This window comes from Rhinolophus sinicus, chromosome 1, assembly GCF_057876585.1.
Source record: "Rhinolophus sinicus isolate RSI-liver-muscle chromosome 1, RSI-T2T, whole genome shotgun sequence".
Lineage (NCBI taxonomy): Eukaryota > Metazoa > Chordata > Mammalia > Chiroptera > Rhinolophidae > Rhinolophus > Rhinolophus sinicus.
Genome location: NC_142501.1, coordinates 46417084 through 46444822, shown reverse-complemented (window position 1 = coordinate 46444822; position 27739 = coordinate 46417084). Strand labels below are relative to the sequence as shown.

The 27739-nt window shown below is 34.0% G+C and overlaps 1 protein-coding gene across 1 annotated transcript in view; it reads right to left on the bottom strand.

Moving 5' to 3' along the window:
- The window catches only part of PDZRN4 (PDZ domain containing ring finger 4), a 346709-nt gene that overhangs the window by 315060 nt on the left and 3910 nt on the right, over nt 1–27739 (bottom strand). Inside the window, exon 3 of the mRNA XM_019756349.3 lies at nt 26056–26154. Within this exon, the coding sequence (XP_019611908.3) occupies nt 26056–26154 (99 nt within the window). The remainder of the gene's footprint in view (nt 1–26055; nt 26155–27739) is intronic.

The window sequence follows — 27739 nt, the reverse complement described above, 5'->3', positions numbered from 1 at the left end:
GCTCCAAACCAATACTCTATATTTTCCTAGATTAACTATTGACAAGAGTGCTTTCCAAAAACTTGCTACAGGTTAATCAGGGGACAGGATGCTGACAAAATACATACCCTTATCTGTTATTAAGAAGTCACTTAAAATGTAATTTTAATATGAGTATTGTATGCCTTTGTGAATTTTTACTGAAATGAAGAAAGGTAGTGTTATTATGGCTAGACCAATGGAGACGCCTGTTGTTTACAACTGTCCTGAGTTTGCCCTTGAAATATATGTGGAGTCCATAAAATGTCTTTGTCTCCACCGCCAAACCCCTAACCCAAACCACTGCCATCTGGCATCCGAACTACTGGCTGACTAACTGGTTTCCCCATCTCCATCTAGATTCCTCAAGTCTACACACAATTTTGCAGCCAGAATAGCTTTCTTAAAAATGCTAATTTGATGTTGTCATTTCACTGCTTAAGTATTTTAATGGGTTTCTATTTTTCTTAGGATTAAAAAAAAAACTGATTTATAATTAGGGTATCCATATAATTTAACACAAATGGGAGCACTTTTGATAGTGGGACATTTTCAATCATTTTGCCAGATCAACAAGGCTGCCCAGGGCAAACCAGATGCATGGTTACCCTGCTGGTGAGACAGTACCTGAATTAGCCCCTTCAAAATGCTCTACCCCTCGCTGAGAGCCATTCTTCTACCCAGCTTTCTTTCAATTCCTACAATACACTGAGATTTTTCCCACCTCAAGGCTTTTGCCATACTCATCTGTATGTTTAAAAAACTCTGTCCTCAAATCTTTGCCTAATACCTATTCATATTTCAAGTTGTGCTTAAATATCACTCCTCAACTAAGACTTCCGTAATCCACCAAATTAAAAACCACCTTCACCTCAGTCCCATTATTTTTTCATACAACATCAAAAAAGTTTCTTTCACACGTTTGCTATAATGTTTAGTTATCTATTTGTTTAATTTCTGTTTCTACCATTTTACCATAATTACAGTTCCTTAGGTGCAGTGAAACTAGTACCTACCACAGTAGCTGCTTATAGGAGAAGCTCGGTAAATATTTATTGAATGAATGAGAAAATGAATATTTTTTAAAAAAGAGAATTAGAGAATAAATACTCTGTCACAGAAACAGTATTGATTTCAGACAACTATTCTTATATAAAACACAACAAAAATGACACTGAGGTGTCAATTTTTCCATAGTTAAAGGACATAGCTGCTCTGGTTGAGATGATATAAAATAAATAAGAATAGTATGAAAAAAAATCCACCTACCTAAACAACAACCTTCTTGGATAACTACTAGTTAATGGAACAACAAAACAAAGAAAAACTCTAAAAACAGGACAAACAAAATATCATTGCATCAATGTCATAATAAGTCTACATGGTAGCAATATTTTGGTCTAGGCGAAACAAATGCTTAAATATCTATATGGGAGTTTATGTTCCCATAATAACTATGTAATTTTGTTGTAGCCCAGAGAGATTTTGGAACATACACTAGTATAAGGAAAGATCAAATTAATGTCAAATTAGGCTGACTGGCACAGTGCCCAGTTGAAGGATTATTCTATTTTAGGGTACAGTAATGTGCTAAAAAATAGAAAAAAATGCAAATGAAGTTTCCTTTAAGGTAGATGTAAGGCATATATACCTATTTTAGTCATATACAAAGGAAACTGGTTTATAAAAGGACTAATAAAAAGAGAGATCCTGACAGAAAAACATCTACAGGTGAATGAATAATTAATGTCACTGTTATGGGCTTCTGGTCTCATTAAAAACTATAATCCTGAAACTATGTTTTCATTTCAATTTTGGCTGAAGTAAGTGGCTTTTACTCTGCCTAAATTGATCTTCAAACTGCTCATCAAATTCAATTGCATTTTCACACATCCAGGCTTCTGTGCCCGCTGCCTAAACCATCCAATTATTAAATCAGGGGAAAGCATCTACAGGTGGCCTTTTTCCTGTATTTCTTTTGAGTTTGTTAGGGTTGCAGTTTTAGGATAACAGTTTTCTGGTGAAGATTATATATCTGTGTCAGTGATTAGCACTTCGCATGCAAATCATATTACATATGCACATCAGAGAAGCGCTTCTTCAACAATATAGGAATGACTAGGGAAAACAGACCTATCCAAACAGTTTTCTATAAGTACCATCAGAAAAAAGAAAAAATTAGGCAAATACAAAAGAGATAAGAACCCTCTTTTATATTGTACCACAGATTTTCTCCTAAAAGAAACCAAAGCAATACAATCTGAATCTGTCTTCTAAGAACAATCCCAGGATGCAGTTGGCTCCTGAAATTAAACTCGCAATCTGCAATCGAGGAATCTTTCCACACCCTATGATTTTTTTTTTTTCACTTCAAGAAATAAATGGACACTAACAATTATTTCAATAAGGTGACTATTTGTAAAGTACCCTGGTGTGACAAGTCTGGCAGTTGGGACTATTGACAACAACATAACTTATATCCAATTATATACATTTGACCCTTGAACAATGCTGGGGTTAGGGGTGCTGATCTCAGAAAATCCATACTCCCCCAAATTTAACTACTAATAGCTCACTGTTGAATGGAAGCCTTGCACATAATAAAAACAGTTAACACATATTATATATATATGTGTTATATATATGTTATATATATCACATACTGTATGCTTATGATAAAGTAAGCTAGAGAAAACATCATTAAGAAACTAATAAGGAAAATATATTTACAAAACTTATTGGGAAAAAAAAATCCGCGTATAAGTGGACCCACACAGTTCAAACCCATGTTGTTCAAGGGTCAGCTGTGTTTGCTAAAGCAAGAAAATATGGGATTTTGATTTTTAAAATTTTAAGGATTATCTGTATCCTCTGGCATTGTGTTATCCATGAAACTAAAAGTATTTTACAGATTGTACTTGAGTAACAGCTTGGCAGAGAAAAATGCTATAATTAGCAGAAATATGTTTCAATATTTAAGAATTGGAAATAAGTTAACTATTTTTGGACTTTAGCATCTTTTGGAAAACACACACAAAAAGAACATCTTAGAAATGGTTTGAGTAATTCTGAGAGTTTAAACCTTCTGCAAAATCCATATGTACGAATTGATCCCAGGAACTACACAAAGAACATGGTGAGCCAGAGCTTATATTTTGAGCACTGTGTTAAGTTCATTTATACTTGGCTTTCAGAATTTCCAAGAACACTCCCCCAAAAGAAAAAGCAGTTTTAACTGACTTTTTGACACGATGGTTTCATTTTTCAACTGTACACAATAAAATAATTTAAAACATTTCTTATATTTTCACATTTTAAAAATCTCCATGAATTTCTGACACAAAATATTATAGTTTTGTTGCATTTTAAACAATGTTGTAAGACACAAAATGTGATACTTCTGTTGCATTTTAAAAAAATGTTGTAAGATTTTAAGTATATTTATTTTAACCCTTCCATTCCAAAAGATACCAATAATAAATAATGTGCAACAATTAATGCTTATATTGTTTCCTGAACACTTTCAATAGAAAATTTGCCACTAATATTGTGCTTGGTGATAAAAAAAAAAGCAACGTCTGATTTTAAGATGTCTTTATCAGCATCCAACTGACCTCTTAGATACCTAATGAAGTAACTTGATTTTTTTTTTTTTTTTTTAGCTCATTTTCGCTTAAAATAAACCACTTCTCTTGGGTCATTAACAGCCACACATTTGTATCCCAGGAACTCTTTCCAAAATAAGAATAAAAAATTATCCTTATAATAAATCAAAGTGCTGACGCATTACTTTCTGACTTGGCAAAGAGAGAAGAAACACACATACACACATACATACACATGCATGCATGCATGCACAAATATGTATATTTATAGAAGTTCGCAAAGTTTACACAGTTTCTTAACCTCATGGAACTTAACCTACACATTTTTAAGCCCCTAGAGTATGAAAAAATGAAGGTCAAGAATTCATCTTCTGCATATAAACATTCTGGAAAATATTTTTCTAACAACAAAACCCACAAAAAACAACAAAAAATATTTGTAAAAATAACCACCCTCATTTTCTTTTCTTAATATGACCTCTTACTGAAATTATAAACAATAAGCATCTTACTAATGAATTCATTTCAAAGGGAGAAAAAAGACTAAAGAGCAGGTTTCCTACAGATCTGAGGTTCAGGCTTTTATTTAAAAAATTCATATATCCTTCTTAGTTTTTTAGATTACAAAGCCACCTCCATGTCAAGAATTAACCTGAATTTGGCAAAAGATGATAAACAAACATATTAGGTTGTGATCATTCTAAAAGGTAACATTTCATCAGCTGCTACTGATTTAAAAAATGACAAAGATCAGAAACTAAACCTGTAAAATGATGCAAACAAATATTGCTGACATGTACAATACAAATCTCTTAGAAAAAGAGTGATGAGACTACATAGATAAAGATGGAGATTTCTTTAGTTTAAAAGTTCATATGGAAAGATGTCAGAAATATTAAACTTTGGGAATCATACTCTCAAAGCAGAAACTATCCTCTTTAAGTTATTCCTGGAATTGGATTTAAAAATTTCCCTTCAACCAAATAGTCAAGTCTTTATTGTAAAGCTTACATTTAAAGACCTCTATTTTAACAGTTCAGACATTTCTAGTCTGTTATGAATCCTGGGATTTAACAGTCAGGTCCTGGGGATAGAGGAAAGAGTGGATGCCAGATTAATGTAGATAAAGCTTAAAACTTGCAAAAAACAGAACAGTCAGAGCGAAGAATGAAACTAACTATAACCTACCCTAAGGGCCTTAGAATCTTTTAATAATGAAAGTTATTAGAAACTCTAAATACTATAAGAAATGACAATAATCACTGTATTTCCTTGATTTTTCAGGAGCAGTAAACTTGGTTCATACTATAATATGATCAACTTGAACTTCACTTCCTGGCTTCAAGTGTTGTTGGAACCATCAACTCCACAGGTCTCCATTACATGTCAGTTTATGGTTATTCCTCCTCCAAATAAACCGACCCCTATTTTCTTCTTGGGCATAAAAAATGTTGATTATGATAAAATTGAACCTTCTCAAGTTTAAGTTGTTATTCACCAATATCCTTTAATTGTACCGATATATTTGTTACATGTCGTTTTTGGCATAGTGTTTATACACAATAAGGATTCCATAAAAGTTAGAGCTATTATTAGCCTTTAAAATCATCATTGTCATTATTCTGATGAAAGTAAACAGACATTTGGCACATAATTTATATTACATATTGAGGTATATGTTGTGAGTTCTCACTGTATCAGACGTGTATGTATGAAATACAGTTCAATGATTTATTTGATGATTCATGAATCCACATTATAAAATCTTTAGTTATATAAAATATTGCTAGAGTGTTCAGCATTTCTTTTTAATTTTATATAAAAATAATTTTTCAATTGTTTACTTACATAACAATTTTTAGCCAATCAGTTCTTTCAGCTCTAACCATGTGTATGCCTGGGAAACTCCTTTTAACTTAGGGCTGACTAAATGTGCCTCAATGATGTAAGTCTGAACCAGTAAGGCCTGACATGACTGGAGCTCTAATGTGGACCAAAGAAAAATTATACCTTTCAAACAGGAGATATGCATTACAAAGTTCTGGGTTATAAAAAGAAATCTCCTCTAAGTGAAAGCTCAGGTAAGAAAAAAAAAACAACAAAGAATTTTTCTTTGATCATTCTTATCTGTTGGAAAGAATTATGCTTCTGAAAAAATAACACCCACACATTGAGTAAGGTTAAAGGATTTGTAACACAGTGTATCTAAGCCAAATGTATTTGTTTAGAGATCACATTAATCTTTTTGACAATGTAACAAAGAATTGTGAAGGGATATATACAACATAAGACTGGCCCTACAAAAACAGTAACATTAGAAATTGCATGCCAAGATGATCAACTGTGATAATATCAAAAGACACATAAAATTACTTCTTCTTCTAGAAAAAACTGGGTAAGATAGGAAGGGTATAATTGCTTTGTGATAGCTATATATTTAAAAGAAACTTAGGAAAGCTTTTTTCATTCACTAGTATATTATTATTGCACACCTCACATATGTCAAGTGTGGAGTTTTAATAGCAATGCTAACTTTGCTGTATCCTTATAATCTTGCATGTATTAATTCATTCATAAAACAACTGGATGCCACTGTGTGCCAGGCAGTGTGCTAGGTATTGGAGGTGCAGAAAAAGGTAGAATTTCTGCATTCACCGCAGGGTGAACAGGTACTTTACAAAAAAGGATATTGAAATAGCCAATCAACATATAAACTTGTTTGACTTCATTAGACATCAAGGAATTGTGTGTACACCATTTACTAGATGGCTTAAATTTTAAAAGATACACAGTACTAGGTCTTTGAAAGTATGTGGAGTAATTGGAACTCTGACACTACTGGTAAGAATGTAAACTGCTACAACTATTTTAGTTAATCTGTTTGGCAGTTATCGCTAAAGCTGAACATGTACATATCCTATGATTCTGCAATTTACAAATGTACTCCTAGGAGTGTGTGTGTGTGTGTGTGTGTGTGTGTGTGTGTGTGTGTGTAAGAGAGAGAGAGAAATGCATGCATATATTCACTAAAAGATGCAAACAAGAATGTTCAACACACTGTTATTGTATTAATCTAGAATTAGTAATGCCACTGATGGTAAAATTGATAACTACATTATGGTATAGTCACACAGTTATGAAAATGAACAAACTACAGTTAGATACAACATCCGTGAATTTCACCAGTATAATGTTCGAAAGAAGCCATATTCTAAAGAATACTTATTGTGTGAGTCTATTTACACAAAATTTAAAAATAGGCAAAACTCGGAGGAAGGTAATGATGGAATAGGGGGAAGCAGGAGACTCCTGGGTGCTTGTAATGATCTGTCTCTTGATCTAGATGCTGGCTACGTGGGTGACTTCACTTTATGACCATTCATTGCACTAGATGCTTATGATTTGTGACTTCTGTAAAAAACATAAGCATAAAGCACCATTTTGGGTTTAAGATTAGCATATTGTATGAAAGTGAAGACAAGGGGAAATAATCAAGATAAGTATGATAAATAAGGTAGCAGGTGTGTCACTGCATTCTGGCAGTTTTCTACTGTATTTGCTACAGGTCCTCATTACCACATACTTGGACAGCTGTGGTACTCACCCAACTAGTCTGCCTGTCTCCAGTGCCCTCACTTTTCAATCCATTTATATATCCCAGTGAAGGTTATTTTTTAAGTTAATCTTTTAATCATTGCTTTATCTATAGCATTCCCCTGTTCAAAAATGATCACTGACTCCTCACTGCCTATACTATAAAAACCTAACTCCTTAGCCAAACCTAAGATGTCCTCCATTAATTTAATCAGTATTTGACTTCAACTGACTTCTCCTACATTATCTACCTTGAATCACCTATATATAACTCTTAATAATAGACAGTATCAGGTGATAGTTAAGGGCACAGACCTATGAACTCTTACTCTGTGACCTTGGCAAATTGACTTTCACTCTGTCTCAGTTTTCTCATCTGTGAATTGGGGATACTACTGGTAGCTATAATACCAACCTGATAGTTTTCATGGAGATAAAATAAGTTAATACCTACAGAGCACCTAAAGAGTGTTTGGCTTTTGTAATCAATATATATTTGCTATTATTTTTTCATTATGATAATCAGCCAAAACTGCTGCCAAGCAATACAGTCAGTCCTGCCTTTTCACTTGGCTCATGGCATTCGTCCTAAATATGGAAAGCCCTTCCTCCATCCTCTCTTCCCTCCTAATCCATTTCTCATATCTCCTTGAAAGGCCCTTTCAAGTACCATTTTATTCTTCAAGCTCCAGGCCACCATAATACCAGGGAAGTCTTTTTGGGAGTATCTCTGTGCCAGTCTTCCATCATGCGTTCTTTCATTTTAGGTTTTTATTGTACACCTATCTTCCTATCTTGATTCTAAAAGACTTGATATATGTGCAACCACTAACAGGTCTTTCTAGCTCCAGCAACAAAAGCTTATTGTCATTTAAATGTATGTTTATTTACTTACTAAGTCCTGTGCGCAGTAAATTTCACTGTGAAGAGTAATCATGTTTTTTTCAGCTTTTTGGAAGTATAACTGACCAATAAAATAGTAAGATACTTAAAGTGTACACTGTGGTGATTCGATACATGTACACATTGTGAAAAGATTCTCACAATCTGCTTAATTAACACATCCATCAACTTATTTATTTATTTAACTGGTGGGGAAATTTAAGTTCTACTGTCTTAGCAAATTTCAATGATCTAATGCAGTGTTATCAACTATAGTCATTATGGTTCACTTTAGATCCTCAGACTTTATTCAATTTGTAGATGAAAGTTTGTATCTTTCTATCAACATCTCCCTCAACCCCAAATCACTATACAATATCAGTTGCATTTCTATACAAAAACTATCACAAAGAGAAATTAAGAAAACAATCCTATTTACAATTGCATCAAAAAGAATAAAATACCTAGGAATAAATTTAATGAAGGAGGTGAAATGTATGTACACTGATAAAAGAAATGGATGAAGACACAAATAAATGAAAGGATATTCTGAGATTATGACTTGGAAGAATTTATATTGTTAAAATGTCCATACTACATAAAACTATCTAGAGATTTGATTCATTTCCTCTCAAAATTCCAATGGCATTTTTGACAGAAATATAAAAATCAATCCTAAAATTTGCATGTAACCAGCAAAGACCTTTCAATAGCCAAAGCAATGTTGAGAAAGAAGAGCTAAGCTAGAGGCATCACACTTTGATTTCAAATGATATTATAAAGCTATAGTAATCAAAACAGTATGGTATAGGAATAAAAACAGATAAATAAATCAATGGAACAGAATGAAGAGCTCAGAAATAAACCCACACATGCATATGTGGTCTATGAATTTATGACAAAGGAACCAAGAATATACAATGGGGCAAAGATGCTCTCTTCAATATATGGTGCTGGGAAAACAGGAGCGTCACATGCAAAAGAATGAAACTGGTTCCCTATCACATACCACTCACAAAAATCAGTTCAAACATGGTTAAATATTTGAATGTAAGACCTAAATCTACAAAATTCCAAGTTTAAAAAAAATAGGAGGTATGCTCCTTGACATTATTCTTGGCAATGATTTTTTGGACTTTACAGCAAATGCAAAGGCAACAAAACCAAAAATAAGCAGGTGGGACTACATCAAACTAAAGAGCTTCTGCTTGGCAAAGGAAACCATCAAAAAATGAAAAGACAACCTATGGAATTAGAGAACGTATTTACAAATGATATATATGAAAAGAGGTTAACACCAAAATATACAAAGAACTTATACAACTCAATGACAAATAAAAAGCAAACAATATGATTAAGAAATGGGCAGAGGAACTAAAGAGACATTTTTTTTTTTCCAAAGAAGACATTCAAATAGCCAACAGGTACATGAAAAAGTACACAATATTATTAATCATCAGGGAAATGTAAATCAAAACCACAATGAAATATCACTTCACACCTGTTAGAATGGCTATTATCAAACAGAAGTAACAAATGTAGGTGAGGAAGTGGAGATAAAGAAATCCTTGTATACTTTTGGAAGGAGTGTAAATTGGTGCAGCCACTACAAAAAATAATATGGAAGTTCCTCAAAAAAACTAAAAATAAAATTACCATATGATCCAATAATCCTACTTCTGGGTATATACCCAATGGAAATGCAAACAGGATATCAAAGAGATATCTGTACTCCCATGCTCATTTCCACACTATTCACAATAGCCAAGATATGGAAACAATATAAGTGTCCATCAATGAATGAATGGATAAAGAAAATGTGATATATCTGTATCTATCTATATATCTATATCTATCTAGATAGCTAGATATAGATAAAGACATAGATATAAAGATATACACACACACATACACACACACACACACACACACACACACACACACGCACAGGAATATTATTCAGCTGTGAGAAAGAAAGAAATCCTGCCATGTGAGACAACGTGGATGAAACTGTGAGAGCATTATGCTACACAAAATAAGCCAAACAAAGATAAATACTGTGTGGTATCACTTACTTGTGGAACAACAACAACAAAACGCCAAACTCAGAAAACAGATTATCTTTTATATGATTAACATTATCAACTAATGATTTCTTTTCTAACTATGAATTTATAAGGTAAATGTATTGCTTCCTGTTACTTCACTGTGATACATTATATGGGTAAAATATCAAATTGCTTTACATAAAAAATACCTTAAAGTTTATTTTAATACTATATATTTTTCTAGCTATTCAGTGCTAAATTTTTCCTAATCTATATTATAAAAAATAATTATTTCCCCATAAAGTAAACAGCACAGTCAATTGCTCATCTAACCTTATGAGTTGAAGGTTTATTCTCATACCTTTTACGGTACCGTGTTTCCCTGAAAATAAGACATAACTGGAAAATAAGCCCTAGCGTGATTTTTCAGGATGACATCCCCTGAACATAAGCCCTAATGTGTCTTTTGGAGCAAAAGTTCATATAAGACCTGGTCTTATTTTTGGGGAAACACAGTAATATAGAACTGTTTAAAATATTTTAAAACATATAATGAATAATGTCTATTCTTTGGGGCATTATTTTTAATTTGGAGATAATAATGAATTATCCAAGATGCTGATTATAAAAGGAGTGATAAGCTTCTTCTTAAGAACACTATTAACTCTTTTTAAAAGAGGAGGGAAACTGATTAAAGGTATTGTCCATAGAGCCACTGAACTGTGATACGGTTACAATAATTCATAGAATGAAGAATATCAGACACCAAATCCACCCACTTTTCGGCTGCCCTTTTCCACTTTGTGATGCTTTCTCAAGGGAGTGGGAAGAACATTTTAAAAAATGTTGGAGAATTTTTTCTTCATCTCTTTAGAAACACTAGAATCTACTAGATATACAACAGCATGTATCCCACGAAAACATGAACTTCTTAAACTTGCCTTAAAAAGTTCCAAGCAAAAAGTTTAGTGAGTTATTCCTTAAATTTCCTCAGAAGGCCTCACAGCTGGGGCTACTGTTAATTATTCCAAGCAATCCTCATGATGAGAACTTCAAAGAGTCTCCATGGCCACTCCTCAGTGCTCTAGGAAGGTTCTAACTCTGTCTTTTCACCAAACCATTTACAAGGCTTGGAAACTGGAAACATTGAAAACATTTTTCATCTTTTCAGTTCCTCTGTGGTTAATCATGTTTTGTTCAATTCCATGTTCCATCCAGTGACATTTTCTACAAATCTGCTTTGCAGGCAAGCATATGAATTCAGTCTGCTTTACCAGTGTTCAAGTTCAATAATGAAAAATATGCATCAGGATGAAGGGGAACACACATGTCTTCAGATCCAATTCAAGAATTTGCATAAACAGTATTGGAAACATTGTGCTGTAGACTTGGGTTCTTTCTTATTTACAGGTTAGAAGAAACACTCCAGAGAAATGCAATTGCTTCAATCTATTATTGCTAGATCTTAGAGATTTTGAAACTTAAATAGTTAAGTCTTTCAACTTCTTAATGACCTTGTGATAATGATGCAAAGAATAGGAACAGGACGTAATAGGGATAGCCTTCAGTGACTGCCCACCTGGCACCTGAAAAACCCTTGTATCTAGATCATAATGCCTAAAATTTTGAGCTCAAGATCTATCCATTCACTTATTCCATCAGTCAAAGAAAATTAACAGAATGCTTGCAGTTTGCCTAGCACCATGCTAAGAGCAGGAAGGGTGAGGAGGGCTTATTAAGTTCAATAAAATTCTAAACCCCTTTAAGAAACCTATACATTTGTAGGAGAACACCAAAGAACAAATACACAGCATAGCATAGGAAAAGTGCTATGAAAGTGAGCAGTACAAAGATCAACTGGGAATACAGAAGAGAATAATCCCCCCCTTGGTGGGTTTGAAGGGCTCTCAGGGAGTGGAGGATTTTTGAAGCTACTCGGGAACCTGCCAGTTAGAGAACAGATGTGTGGGTGGGGGTAGGGCAAGAATACCAGGTAAAAAGCAAAGGTAGAGAAGAATGAAGATAAGAAAAGGGGAGTTTTCCATTACTGTAGTAGAGGGTCTGATGGGGAAACTAGAAAAAAGAAAAGAGAGAGAGAATAAAGGTTTTGAAGGTCCATTTTTGCTTCACTAATAAATTTCCTCTACTGACAGTGGAATGCTAATGGAGGACCTTAACCAAAGAAGAAGAAAAAAAAAAATGACAACATTGACAGAGGGTAGGCAAGTCGAGTTGCAAATGTGAGAAACTGGGCAAAAGAAAAGTTTACTCAAGACAGTACTGTGTTAGTCATGGTGAAAATGATAAAAGCTTGAGAATCATTAAGGCATCATCCCCAGTTAAAGTTCAGATTCCCAGGTTGAGACAAACTTTTATTATTCAAATATCTATTGGTATAAGTGACTTTAAAGATATTTTTTCCTAAAGACAAATGCTGCCGAAAAATAAAAAAAATAAAAAATGTGAGAAAGAAGATGCCAGATGGCTATGATGATTGACGGTAAAAAGGAGAGTAAAAGATACTGCTTACTTTGAAATTTTACCTAAAATCAACTCTGAGTTTCATTTTAAAGTAAATCTCAATTCTGTTACAGGAAGGTTCCACTTCAAGATGTCAATGTAGGAAGATCTTAACTTCACCTTTTCCCACAGACACAGCAAATCTATAGCTACATATGGAATGATTTCCTCTTAAAAAACAAAACAAACAAATAAATAAAAACCCTTTCACATCAGGCAAATGAAAGGGGAAGCACATCGAAGTGGGTAGGAAAAGCTGAAACACATTCTTGCCAGAAATCCCACCCTGGTGAGGTGAGCCATCATTGGGAGAGAAATCAAAACCCGGAGCTTCTCCCAGAGCAGCAAAGGATTTGTACTCCTGCTTGGGCAACTGAGAGACTAGACCCAAAATTTTTGGCTTTGAAGACTGAAGTAGCTCACCCTCCTGACACCTGTAGGACTGTGGCAAACTGAGAAATGTCTCTTAAAGGGCTGGTGTGCAGACTCGCACACCCCACAGCCTAGCACAGAAGCAGCCCTTTGAATAGTGCCTAGACTTTATGTGAAAGAGACATATTTGCTAATTTTAAAGTATTAGTCTGAGGGGGAGGGACCAGGGAGGAAAGGGCTAGGGAGGAAGGTGGATGGGTGCCATCTTCCTGCTCTGCTTCGCTAAAGCTGGCAGGCACCATCTTTTTTTTTCTTCCCGTTCTGGCAGTGCTATCTTTATGTTCCAGCAGGCAAGTATGATTTTCTCTGCTCTTCCTCTGCCTTACTGAAGCCAGTGGGCACCGTATTTCTCTCTTTCTTTTTTTATTTTTATCTGTTTTCTTTCTTTTCTATACACACAGACACACAGACACAGACACAGACACACACACACACACACACACACACACACAAACACTGTGTTTCCCTGAAAATAAGACCTAGCTGGACAATCAGCTCTAACGTGTCTTTTGGAGCAAAAATTAATATAAGACCCGGTCTTATTTTACTATAAGTAAAATATAAGGGTCTTTATAACATAATGCAATGTAATATAAAATATAATATAATATAATATAATATAATATAATACTGGGTCTTATATTAATTTTTGCTCCAAAAGACGCATTAGAGCTGATTATCTGGCTAGGTCTTATTTTCGGGGAAACACAGTATATATGTATGTGTGTGTGTGTGTGTGTGTGTGTGTGTATACACATACATATATATACACACATATATGTGTATATATATACATACATATATATGTGTACATATATACATACACATATATACATACACATATACACATATATATGTGTATATATACATACACATTTCCCCCCCTTTTTTTCTTCTAGAGGTTGCCATCTTTGCACCCCTCCTCTGCTTCACTCCAGACAGTGGGTGTCATCTTCTCACTCGTCCTCTTCCACACTCCAAAGTGCCAGTATCTCCTGGAGGGGAGTTTTTACACACATCTGGTGCCCTGATTTTACATCTCGTGACTTGGTTTCTGTAACTGCTATGCAGCGTATGTCCCTTGATCACTTGGTTCTGGAGGCCAGGTGGGCTTCTGCTCCTGGGTCCCATGGGACTGTAATAATCCAAGAGATAGTTCTTGGCAAGCTACTCCCCTGCCTCTCCTCACACACAAGGGCACTGCACAGAGAGCAGACTGAAACACATCTCCAGCCTTTCTGTGAAAGAAGCCTGTTTCCTTGTCCTAGGGCTTTGGCCCTAGGGGCAGACTTCAGGTTTGAAACACATCCAGAGGCTATGGAAGAGCTCTTAGGACAGGGGAGTACCATCTTTGTGCTGTCCCTCGGCCATACGATAGCTTGCCAGTATCTCCCAGAAAGAAACACATACACTGATTTTCACAATTGTCACCCAGGGAAGACCTCTAGATCTCGTTGCTCTGGTGCTCAGCAGTGATTACACTTGCTGTCCCACAGGACAGCATATTTGCAAACTCTCAAAGCTGCTACATGATGATCTGGCTTCCAATATGCCTGAATCTAGGTTCTGATTAAAATATCTCCCCCCCCCCTTGGGATACAGACAGGTTTTGACACACCTTCAAATACTGGGAGTTATTAAATATAAAATAGGCTATTTGGACAGTCACAAGTGTTTGAGATACAACTAGGAGCTAGGGCAGGGTTGAATGATAAGGTTCATCTCCTATACTAAGCCAACCCATCATAACTGGGAAAAGTGGCTTTTCATCTAATGAATAGAAACCAACACAGAGGGTCAGGAAAACTAAAGAAATAAAAGACTATGTTACAAATAAAGAAACAAGTAAAAACCTCATGAAAAAAAAGTAATGAAACAGAGATAAGTAATTTACCTGATAAAGAGTTCTAACGAATGGTCATAAAGATGCTTACCAAACTCAGAAGAAGAATATGTGAACATGGTAAAAACTTCAACAAAGACAGAAAATATAAGACAACAAACTGAGGAATACAATAACTGAACTGAAAAATCTGAAAAAAAATACAATAGTGGGGTTCAACATCATATTAGATGAAGCATAAGAAAGAATCAATGAACTTGAAGAGATCAGAAGAACTCACCAAATCAGAGTAGCAAAAGGAAAAAAAAAAAAGTGAAGCTAGCTTACAAGACTGATGGGACAACATCAACTGGAATAACACTTGCATTATAGGAGTCGCAAAGGGAGAAGAGAAAGAAGAAGAGGCAGAATGTTTACCTGAAGAAATAACAGTTGAAAACTTCCCTAACCTGGAGAAAGAATAGTCATCCAGATCTAGGAAGCCCACAAAGTTCAAAAATAGATGATCCTAAAGAGACCTACACTAAGACACATTTTAATTGCAAAGGCAACAATTAAAGACAAGGAGAGAATCTTAAAAGCAGAGACAGGAAACAACTTGTTAAATATAAGGGAACCCCGATAAAACCACAGGCAGATTTTTCACCAGAAACTACAGTACAGAAGGGAATAGCATGATATACTCAAAGAGCTTGGGAAAAAAGAACTTTCAACCAAGAATATTCTACATGGCAAAGTTGTCATTCAGGCTTGAAGGAGAGATAGACTTTTCCAGATAAGCAAAAGCTAAAAGAGTTCATCACCACTAAACCAGGGATACAAGAAATGTTAAAGGGACTTTTTTAAGCTGAAAAGAAAGGGTGCCAATTAGTAACAAGAAAACATACAGCAATATAAATCTCACTGATAAGGTAAACATATAGTAAAGGTAGATTAATCACTTAAAAAGCTAGTGTGAATGTTAAAAGACAAATGTAGTAAAAACTGAAAGTACAATTAGTTACAAGATAAAAAGGATAAGATGTAAAACGTGACATCAAAAACAAAACGTAGGGTGGTGAGAGTAAAAATGTAGAGCTTTAGAATGTGTTCAAATTTAAGTTGTTATAAAATTAAAATAGATTGTTATAAACATAAGGTGTTATATGTAAGCCTCATGGTAACCACAAAGCAAAACCTATAGTAGATACACAAAAGATAATGTGAAGGGAATCTAAGATACCACTGAAGAAAGTCATCAAACCACAGCAGAAGAGAGCAAAAGAAAAAGGAACAGATAAGCTACAAAACAGACAGAAACAATTAATAAATTGCAAATAAGCGCATACCTATAAATAATTACTTTAAATTTAAAAGGACTAAATTCTCTACTCAAAAGGCTAAATGGATTTAAACACACACACACACACACACACACACACACACACACAGAGACTAATCTATATACTGCCTACAAAAGACTCACTTCAGACATAAGGCCACAAACACTGAAAGTGAAGGGATGGAAAAAGATATTCCATGGAAATTGAAACCAAAAGAAAGATGGAGTAGCTATACTTATATCAGATGAAATAAACTTAGTATCTAAATATATAAAGCAAATATTAACCAGATTTAAGAGAGAAAATAGACAGCAATACAATAATAGTAGGTGACATAATACTCGACTTACAACCATGGATAAATCATTCAGACAGAAAATCAGTATGAACCTTAAACAACATATTAGACTAGATGGACTTAACAGGTATATATAAATGCAGAACACTGCATCCAAAAGAAACAGAGTCCACATTCTTCTCAAGTGCACATGGAACATTCTCTAGGATACAACTTATGTTAGGCCAAAAACCAGTCCTAACAGATTCAAGAAGATTAAGGTCATATCAAGCATCATTTCAGACCACAGTGGTATGGAAGCTAGAAATCAATTAAAAAACCAAATAAATAACATGGAAATTCACACATATGTAGAGTTAAACTACATGCTACTCAACAACCAATGGGTTAATGAAGAAATCAAAAGAGAAATAAAAAAAATATCTTGAGACAAATGAAAACGGAAATACAACCTACTAAAACATACGAGATGCAGCAAAAGTTCTAAAGTTTCCATTCATTGTGATAGATGCCTTTCTCAAGAAACAAGAAAAATCTTAAACAATCTACCTTTGCACTTCAAGAAACTAGAAAAAGAAGAAAAAATGAAGCCCAAAGTTAGTGCAAGGAAGGAAATTTTTAATAAAGATCAGAGCACATATTAATGAAATATAGACCAAAAACAATGGAAAAGATCAATGAAACCAAGAGCTGTTTCTATGAACATACAAACAAAATTGACAAACCCTTAGCTAGCTTGAGAGAGAGAGAGAGAGAGAGAGAGAGAGAGAGAGAGAGAGAGAGAGTTCAAATAAACAGAAATGAAAGGAAGACATTACAGCGGCTAGCACAGAAATACAAAGGATTACAAGAGACAACTACAAACAGTATACGCCAATAAATTAAATTGGATGACCTAAAAGAAATGAATAAATGCCTAGAAACATACAACATTCCAAGACTTAAACATGGAGAAACAGAAAGTCTGAACAGATCAATTATGAATAAGGAGATTCTCAGCAAAGAAAAAGTCCAATACCAGATGGCTTCACTGATGAATTCTACCAAATATTCAAAGAATTAATATCGATCCTACTCAAATTATTCCAGAAAACAGAAGATGAGGAAACATTTCCAAATTCATTTTATGAGGTCAGCATTACCCTGATACTAAAACCAGACAAAGACACCAGAAGAAAAGAAAATAACAGGCTGATACCCCTTATAAACACAGATGTAAAAATCCTCAACAAAATATTAGCAAATTGAATTCAAAAATACATTAAAAGGATCGTGAACCATAGCCAACTGGTATTTATTCCAGGGGTACAACAATGGTTCAACACTGACAAATCAATCAATTAACAAAGTGAAGGACAAAATCATATGATCATTTCAATAGTTGCAGAAAAAGCATTTGACAAAATTCAACATCCATTTATGCTAAAAACTTTCAACAAAGTGGGTATAGAGGGAATGTACCTCAACATAATAAAGGCCACACATGCAAACCCACAGCTGAAATCATATTCAATAGTTAAAATCTTAAAGCTTTTCCTCTAAGATCAGGAAAAAGCATAAGACGCCCACTGTCGCCACTTTTATTCAACATAGTATTGAAAGCCCCAGCCAGAGCAATTGGGCAAGAAAAAGAAGTAAAAGACATCAAAATTGGAAAAGAAGTACATGTAAAAACTGTCACTATCTACAGATAACATGATCATATATATATATATGATCTCTAAAGGCTCCACCAAAAGAACTGTTAGAATAAGAAAACAATTCCATATATAAATGCATCAAAACAAAACAAAACAGGTGAAAGACCTGTAGACTAAAAACTAAAGGACATTGATAAAATAAATCGAAGAAGACACAGATAAATAGTAAGATGTTTCATGCTCATGGATCAAAAGAGTTAATATTGTTAAAAGGTTCAAACTACCCAAATCAATCTACAAATTCAGTGCAATCTCTATAGAAGTTCCAGTGACATTGTTTGCAGAAATAGAAAAAAATATTCATACAATTTGAATGGAAACACAAAAGACCCCAACTAGCCAAAGCAATGTTGAGAAAGAGGAACAAAGCTGGAAACACCACAATCCCTTATTTCAAACTATATTACAAAGTCATAGTAATCAAAACAGTTTGGTATTGGCATAAAAACAGACACATTGATCAATGAAACACAATAGAAAGCCCACAAATCAACCCACTCATGAATATATGGTCAGTTAATTTACAACAAAGAAACCAATAATACACAATGTGGAAAAGACAGTCTCTTCAATAAATGGTGGTGGGAAAATTGGACAGCCACACGCAGAAGAATGAAACTGGACCCCTATCATACACCACTCACAAAAATCAACTCAAAATGGACTAAAGACCTGAATGTAAGACCTAGAAGAAACTAATAAAGAACTAGTAAAACTCCTAGAAGAAAACATAGGCTGTAAGCTCCCTGACATAGGTCTTGGCAAAGATTTTTTGAATTTGACACGAAAAGCAAAGGCAACAAAAGCAAAAACAAATAAGTGGTACTGCATTAAACTAAAAGCTTCTGCCCAGCAAACCAAATCATTAATAAAACAAAAACTAAAATTAAAAAAAAATATTTTCAAACCGGTTACCTGATAAGGGGCTAATACTCAAAATATGTAAATAATTCATACAACTCAATAGCAAAGACAAACTCCCAATCCTATTAAAAAATGGGCAGAGGATCTGCATAGACATTTTGCCAAAGAAGCCATACAGATGGCCTGTAACAGGTATATGTAAAGAAGCTCAAAATCACTAATTACCAGATAAATGAATATTGAAACCACAATGAGATATCACTTCACACGTGTTAGAAAGGCTATTATTAAAAAAGACAAGAGATTACAAATATTGGAGAGGGTGTGGATAAAAGGAAAGCCTTGTGCACTGTTGGTGGGAATATAAATTGATGCAGTCACTAAGGAGATCAGTAGGGTGGCTCCTCAAAAAATTAAAAATAAAACTTCCATATGATCCAGCAATTCCACCTCTGCGTATTTATCTGAAGAAAATGAAAACCCTAACTCGAAAAGATATATAAACTCCCATGGCACATTATTTATAATAGTCAAGATATGGAAACAACCTAAATGTCCACTGTCAGATGAATAAAGAAAATATGGTGTATATATACACAGGGGAATATTACTCAGCCATAAAAAATGAATGAAATCTTGCCATTTGCAACAGCATGGATGGACCCTGAGGGCATTATGTTAAGTGAAATAAGCCTGACAAAAAAGAAAATACATTATTATCCACTTGCGTGTAGAATCTAGAAAACAAATCAAAACCAACTCCTACATACAGAGAAAAGATTGGTGGTTGCCAGTGGCGGGGTAGTGGGGACTGGGCCAAATGGGCAAAGGAAGTCAAAAGGTACAAACGTCCAATATAAAATAAGTCAGGGGATATAATGTACAACATGGCGACTCCAGTTAATACTACTCTATTTTGTATTTGAAAGTTGCTAAGAGAATAGATCTTAAAGTTCTCATCACAAGACCAAAAATTCTGTAATGATGTATGATGACAATGTCAACTAGACTTTTTGTAGTGATCATTCCACAATATATACAAATATCAAATCATTATGTGGTACACACCTGAAACTAATATAATGTTGCGTGCCAATTATGCCTTAATAAAAAAAGTCACATAAATTGAAAAAAATAATAAATTTATAGGCGCTCTGATGAGATTTTGCAGCACAGAATAATGAGGAGAATAGGAACCCCAGCTGAATCTTCTGACAGGAAGACTACATGCAGACAGTACATGCAACTACACAGTGTGTAAACTGCAAAATCAGATGTGGTAACTCTGTTTCCTTTCTCAGAAGATTAGCATTCAAAAAAAAAAAAAAGATCAAACTCAAGTTCAAGATCATATCTTCACAAATTTAAAAAAGATAAAACAGTGGTTAACACACTCAAGGTAAATGGTGTAAAGAACTTTTCAGCCTCTTTGGTAAGCTAAAATAAAATTATATTTATTAATAATGGAAACCCAGTGGAGTGGCAAACACTCTGATCATCTTAGATAGAAGATCGAGGAACTAGCTATTCTTGCCCTCATAGTTACAGGGAAGAAATTGAAAATAAGAAATCTTTCCAAAATAACCCAGTACAGATGCAAGGCCAAGACCCAATTTCAAAGCATGTGCTCCTTCCCAAAACCATGGCGCTATCTTACGTACACAGGTTCTACTATTTTACCAATCCTTGCCATGATTTCTCAGAATTAATTGAACTACTCCTGGTAGAACAGGGAAACTGGATCAAACTTATAGTATCATTCCACCAGACAAATGGTGATGCCCTTTTATGTTTGGAACAATTAAAGAAACAGCTTTACACAAAAGCCTGCTTTGCCTTGTATAGGCAGGAAACAGACCTCTATGCTATGAGCTACTTGAGGGCAGAGAATGGATCTTATTTGATCTCTATTTCCATAACACAGAGTCCGCCATCTGGCACATATAGTCCACTAGTAAATACTTGTTGAATAACTGAATTAAATAATGAGTGTATAATTACAACGTTTTTTTCCCACAGCCCTTTTTTTGCACGAGTGCCCATATGAATATATGAATCTGTGCAAGTTAAAACTTCCTACATTTACTCATCCAAACTGTGGTGTTTATGGAAGTGGGAATCACCAAAAGCAAAGGAAAATACCCACCCTGCTATTGTCTCTGTGCTCTGGAGAACAAACTACTTGCATAAACTGACTGAGACACATCCCGAGGGGTTCCAAGAACCTGCCCTGTGCCCCACACTTTGTGTACACAGTAATTATGAATGGCACAGAAACTGAGGCACAGCTGGCTTGCTCAAGGCCACACAAGTTTTAAGAGTAGGGACAGGAATTCTAGCCAAATGTCCTTGATTTCAGTACGCATGCTCTTCCCACTGCACCACAGTACTTTTTAGGATACATAAAAATATACAATTACTAAATGATAGCTATATCATAATGTTAAAATTACATTCAATTTTCGTAACATTGAATCATGATTGCAAATCTCATTACAATGTAATTCTTTACTTGCACTAACACGAATGCTTTTAGTTCTTTCTTAATTCTTTCAGACAATCAATCAATGTTATTTGAACAGTTAAAACACACTTCAAAAATGTGGACGGACGATGATATTTTATTGAAGAGTTGAGTGATATGATCGAATTAAACAGCACTTTGTCAAAAAAATCCAAAACGAATTGTCCACCCGAATTACAAGTTGACCTACAAAACATGCAAATGCTTCTTATGCTTACATGAATTAGCATGGCTGATGAAGCAGTAAGGTACACTGTGCCATCCGGCACATACAGAGATAGCACATTGTAGATCTGCTTCGACAGCATTCCTAAATGTTCAGCTCCGACCTGCATTTAAATTTCCTGCGTTAACAGCTGTAACCAAATTGTGCAGAGCCTTAGGCAAATAGAGATTATAACCACCAACGATTTTTACTTTAGCAGTGCAGAGAGCAGTGACAGAAAATACAGAAGGTCTAACATTACAGAAAAAAAGAAAATGTAGTTGGCAGTCTGCAATAGCGGAGTTCTTGTTGCGACATTGCATTTGTAAAGTTCTTTTTACTAGTACTAAACTCAGCACTTTCTAGAAAGTGCTACACTAACATTGTTCAACGTGGGCACTGTTTCTAAAGTAAATGAAAATGTCTTGTATGCTACATTTCATCATGTAGCATAATTTCAAAGTAAATAAACAGATTTTAATATGCACACTAATGAAAAGTCTGCTTTCTGCTCCAAATTGTTCTTCTCATAGACTTCACAGACCTCCACCCCCACTCCCCAGTGTCCAGAAGCTGAGAGAAGGGTTGACTTTCCTGTCACACAGCACTGGCTAGGAGCTGGGGGGAGGGGTGGGGAGAAGAAACTGTGAACAAAGTATGAATAACTATCCACCCTCTATTCACTTTTCCACTCTAGGGTTATGAGTTTATGACCTGCTATCAACAGCACAGAAATAATAATAGAAGAACAGTGCCTGACAGCAGCAGTGAACTTTGATTCTCAACTCCCTCCCACATACTGACCAGGCATCCTAATGGGATAACCACAGTAATGGTATTGTCCTCTTAGGAACTGTGCCTAGCCTCGGATAGCATCAAGGATCTTCTGTAGTTCCTTTGAGTCTTGAAAGGTGAAAAACAGCATGCAAAGGATGCTTTTATTTGGATGTACACTCTGGTGAACTTTTGGTCTATGAACTTCTGTGATGTTTCAAAATGCCTTTGACAATATCCTCTGCCTTTTCAATCTCCGGTGACACCTGATGTAACTCAAATATCACAGCTGATTTCTTTTCTGAATCTACACACATAAATATTTTAATAAATGTACATGGGTAAACAGCTAGAAACTGGTAAGTGTGGTTGCTCATGGAAACTGACTCCAAAAATGAATCTGCTTTGTATTATGTGAAAAATATGACATAGATTTACCTCATGACTGTGACTTTTTTCTTTTATGCTCCTTGAATTTACATTATCAGCTTGAGTGGAATGCAGAATATTTAAAAAAAAATATTGGAAGCTGTTAGCTTTTGTTAAACTTTAGCAAATTTGTCATATCTAATGTTATTATTAGAATTAGTAAAATCTCTTTGATTAATAAAACCAAACCTTTAACCTACTTTCTCCTTCAACTGAATGATTTAAGAAATGTTTTTGTTTTTTATTTTACAAGAACAATACATAAACCTGTTGTAATGTGTGTTTTAAGCAATTAATTTGTCAAAATATTTTTAGCATGTCTTGACTACAATAAAAATAAATTGTCTAACAGTTTCTATTTCTTATTTCAGTGACATATCACTTGAATTTCAAGCGCTTAGTAATGTGTCAGTAGGTCATATGGGTAGTTTCATAATATATGAACTATTGGAGCACTTTATACTGCTAACAAATTTATTTGTTGCACCAGGTTTAAATCAGAATGGCCATTTGAAATTCAAAAACGGAAAAAAAATCCATCAAATTCATTCAGTAAACAAATCATTGAGCACAAAAAATGGAAAAGAAGTTACCTTATTTTAAAATCTGTTTTTCTGTCTCTGTACATTTTAAATTAATCACTATGTTTCTTATCAGTTTCCCATTATTATAAAATGTGTAAAGTTGTATGGTACCATAATGGCAGATGAACAAAAATAACTGACAAGCATCAAATATTGCTAACCTTAATTGGTACACAGGGCTCTTTCACACATATACATGCACAAGAATAAGCATGCCACTTGTTTGAATATATATATTAAGTAAAATCACACAAATATTTATTTGCTTTAAAGAGCTGATGACATCACTGAACAGCTAAACACGAGAGATTTATTTCTAATAATCTTCCTTACAAAATATTTCTTGCTATTTAACAGGTAACATTCCAGAAACATGCAAGTCATCTAACTCATTTCTTAACTGCAAATGTGGTCACATGACTCTATTACAGAACTATAAGAAAAATATGCATATTACCAGTATACCCTGGCATAAAAGATACATTGATAAATTTCTATCATTGAGGCAAATTTCAAGCTCTTTTCATTAACTGCTAATACTTGTATATGCACGTCAGAGTGAACTAATAATACTGCAGCTAGTTATAAATTATGATTTACATTTCCATGGTTCATCTCTTTGATCTCTATCTCACATGACTTAAATAAGGTTATTTTGACATATATTAGTAACAGTATTAGATAGATGTCTAGATGCACTTGATTTATCCACCAGTTTTTATAAAATTACTTCTTTACATTATCAAAACCAATAAATTTTTAATAAAAGTGCTATATTACAATATAAATATTATTCTTCCTCTTTTTAATGCAACATCAATGAAGTATACATAATATTGTACCCAGCTAGAATAAATTAAATTTTAAATCCCCAGTATGTATTTCTATTGTGTGTACATGTATTTGCGCTAATTGAATATATGTATTCAGTTCTATCAGCCCTTATAACAGTATCAAATGTAGGCATCCGTTTTCCATTTAACTGGAAAAACCAAAATGCTTTAGAGATAAAGCAGAAAGTAATATTTAAAAAAAAAATATGTTGCCCTTTAAATCACACTGCACAAACATGAGTAGAAATAGAAAAATTCAAACTTTAGAAACTGCAGCATAAAAATATTTCCACTAGGCAAAGTGTCACGACCAACTGGATAGTATCAGTGAAAGTAGATCTGTACTTTCTTGGGTATACAAATGGAAGGAGAAATCTTGACACAAGAGACCTCTTTAAATATAAACCACAGTTTTTCAGCCAAAAAGGCAAAGGCAATTCTTCTCTCTTTCCCAAAGTACCTAGTCAATGACTTTCTAAATGTTAAGAGTTCTTTTTACAAAACAGAAAACTATCAGCTCTTCTATATTGTTTACCCCTATCCTAGGTGAAATTATTCAAAATTTAACTTTTTAAATATACGAGTAATGAATGAAGATCTAAAATGTTATTTAAAGTTTAATAAAGAAAACGAGTCTGATCTCCTTTACCCTCATTTACCTATGTAATTTTGCTAATAATTGCTACCCCAATAAACTTTAATTTAAAAAAAAGAAAACCAGTCTGCATCAAGATAGTTTATATAAACATGTAGAAAGATATCACTAGTGATTATATAATCTAGAATAAACAGAATTTTTCAAAAAGAATAGTGGAATCAAATGCACCTTCCAAATTTCTATTTATGCCTTTACTAATACATTGGAAATGATGTCATTGACAAAAGTAACCTAATCATTTTAGAACACTAAATAACACTACCATAACAAGTTAAAAATTCAAAAGCACTGAGTTGATGAATGGCAGTGACACAAAATTCCATTATCATAGCCCAAATTTCACTAACTTGTATTTCCTTTGCCCACCCCAATTACAACAATATAGCTACAATGTACACTAGAAAAAATGAAGAGTTCCCACCACGTTTTTGCGATAGGAAAAAAAAAAAAATGCTGCTTCCTTTTTTTCACCTAAAAAAAGACATGAACTAGATAACCATATTAAACTAAGAAATGGTAAAAGACATTGTATAAATTATTTCAATCTCTACATGTAGCACACTAATCACAAGTTTAAAGATGGTAGTTCCTCATCAATGGTGTCCTTCAACAGAGATTTATCATATTTTTGAAATGTTATAAAAAATTTAATCTCTTAATTATCGCATAAGTACCTTCATAGTTTATGGAGAGAGACAATTTATTAAAACAGAGATAATTCATTACCACACTTGGAAACTTCAGGTGATTTGTTATTTCATCCCAATATCTAATAATTGATGTAGGTGAGATATATACTATATTCCCTAGTTAGATATACACTCTAATAAGTACCACACCACGGTAAAGCGGTAAGTTTGGAAATTTAAGATATCCAAATATTTCTTCCATGGATCATGTTTGTGTTTTATTATTGTCTTACCTCAATGATTTTGTCATGAATTTCCAGGCCATGTGCTTTGTCAGCAGGTCCATTTTCCAAAATTTTTGAGACATAAATTCCTTCTGTCGATGTTTCTTCCTGATTATCCAATTAAAAATATAACAATTAACAGTAAGAAGATGAAAACAAAATTTTAAGCTTGATAAAGGACAATCTAGTAAATATCACATTGCCTGCCAATCCTCTCTAAACGTGCAACTTTCTTTCTTAGCTGGGGATTTGACACTGAATTTTAAGTCACTTGACACCAAGCAGTCATTAATCAAGATGGCAGCTTTAATGAATGAGTTCAGCATTTTTGACAAGATTATCTATTTACCTCACATTTTTGAGTATACATAAGAAGCTATGGGGAGAGTGCACGTACAAGGTGATAACAACTGGCTCCTAAGTATGATTTATAAAACATCTCGCTTCTAAAGAGATGCTGCAATTAAAATGGGTTATAAATGAAAGAAAACAAAAAGCATATCCAGCCTCACTATATAATTGGTCTGAGATGGGGTCATAGTTTTGAAAATATAATTTAACCTCATGATTTGACAGATTTTGAAATATAGCTCTGACTGTTGCTATTCACAAGGAAGACTGGGAGCTTGCTCAAGTGTGAAATCCCAAAAGATCCAACTCTAAACTGTAACAGAACCCATTCAAGGCTAATCGTTACACATTTCCAGGTGCAATGAGCCTAATGATTAAACCTCAAACATAGAGACGATATGGTACAAATAGGACATTTTAACCAGTTCAAGGAAACCCATTATCTTGCAAAACTTATTTAGGGAAAATGCCCATCCTCCTATAATAATACAGCATATAATTTTCAATGTCATATAATAAAATTATTTCTTCTTAATTAGCTTTCCTTAACATGAACTTTAAGAGGCTCTTAAAAACAGCCAAAGTCATCTAAATGTCAGATACCTAACTAGCATTTATAATGATATTCCTTAGGGGAAAAAAGAAACAAAAATGATATGATGAAAATATGTCTATCTTTTCATAATAAAGGGGACTGTTCTAGAAACAGAAATACAGCAGTCGTTAGTTGCTAGGTTTTGGAAATACTAAGCACAAAGAGGAAATATGTCACTGCCATCCCGACCTAACCAGAGCATATGGCCAACAACTCTAAGACAGTTTCCTTGGGCAACATCTGCAATACAGGATGCAAAAAATGTCATGACGGTTTATTGGGAAAAATTAAAGAACATGATTTTTTAAAACGCTACCACCTTTTTTTAGTTATAGTGAAAATTCAACTAATGTAGTATTTAAAGGATGTAAAAGAACTTTGCAACTACAATGTATGGTATAAGTTTATAACCCATGTGTTTTGGAAACAATTGTCATCAATGTAGAAAATGTTATTCATTCAGTTAACAAAGGATTTGATTTGGGGATATAATGAAACCAAAATCAACTAGGTATCATCTTGTAATATGGCATGTCCCATGTAATTGTGAAAACAATATCCTATATTTAAACTTATTTTAACTGTTCATTCATTCATTCATTCATTCAACATACATTATATACTTTCTGGTCTGTGTAAGCATTTGAAAACTGACCAATTTAACATAATAAATAGGAGGTACCAGCAGGCAATATAATTACCTAACATTATCAAGTAGAAATTGCCTATACATATTATTGTGAAATA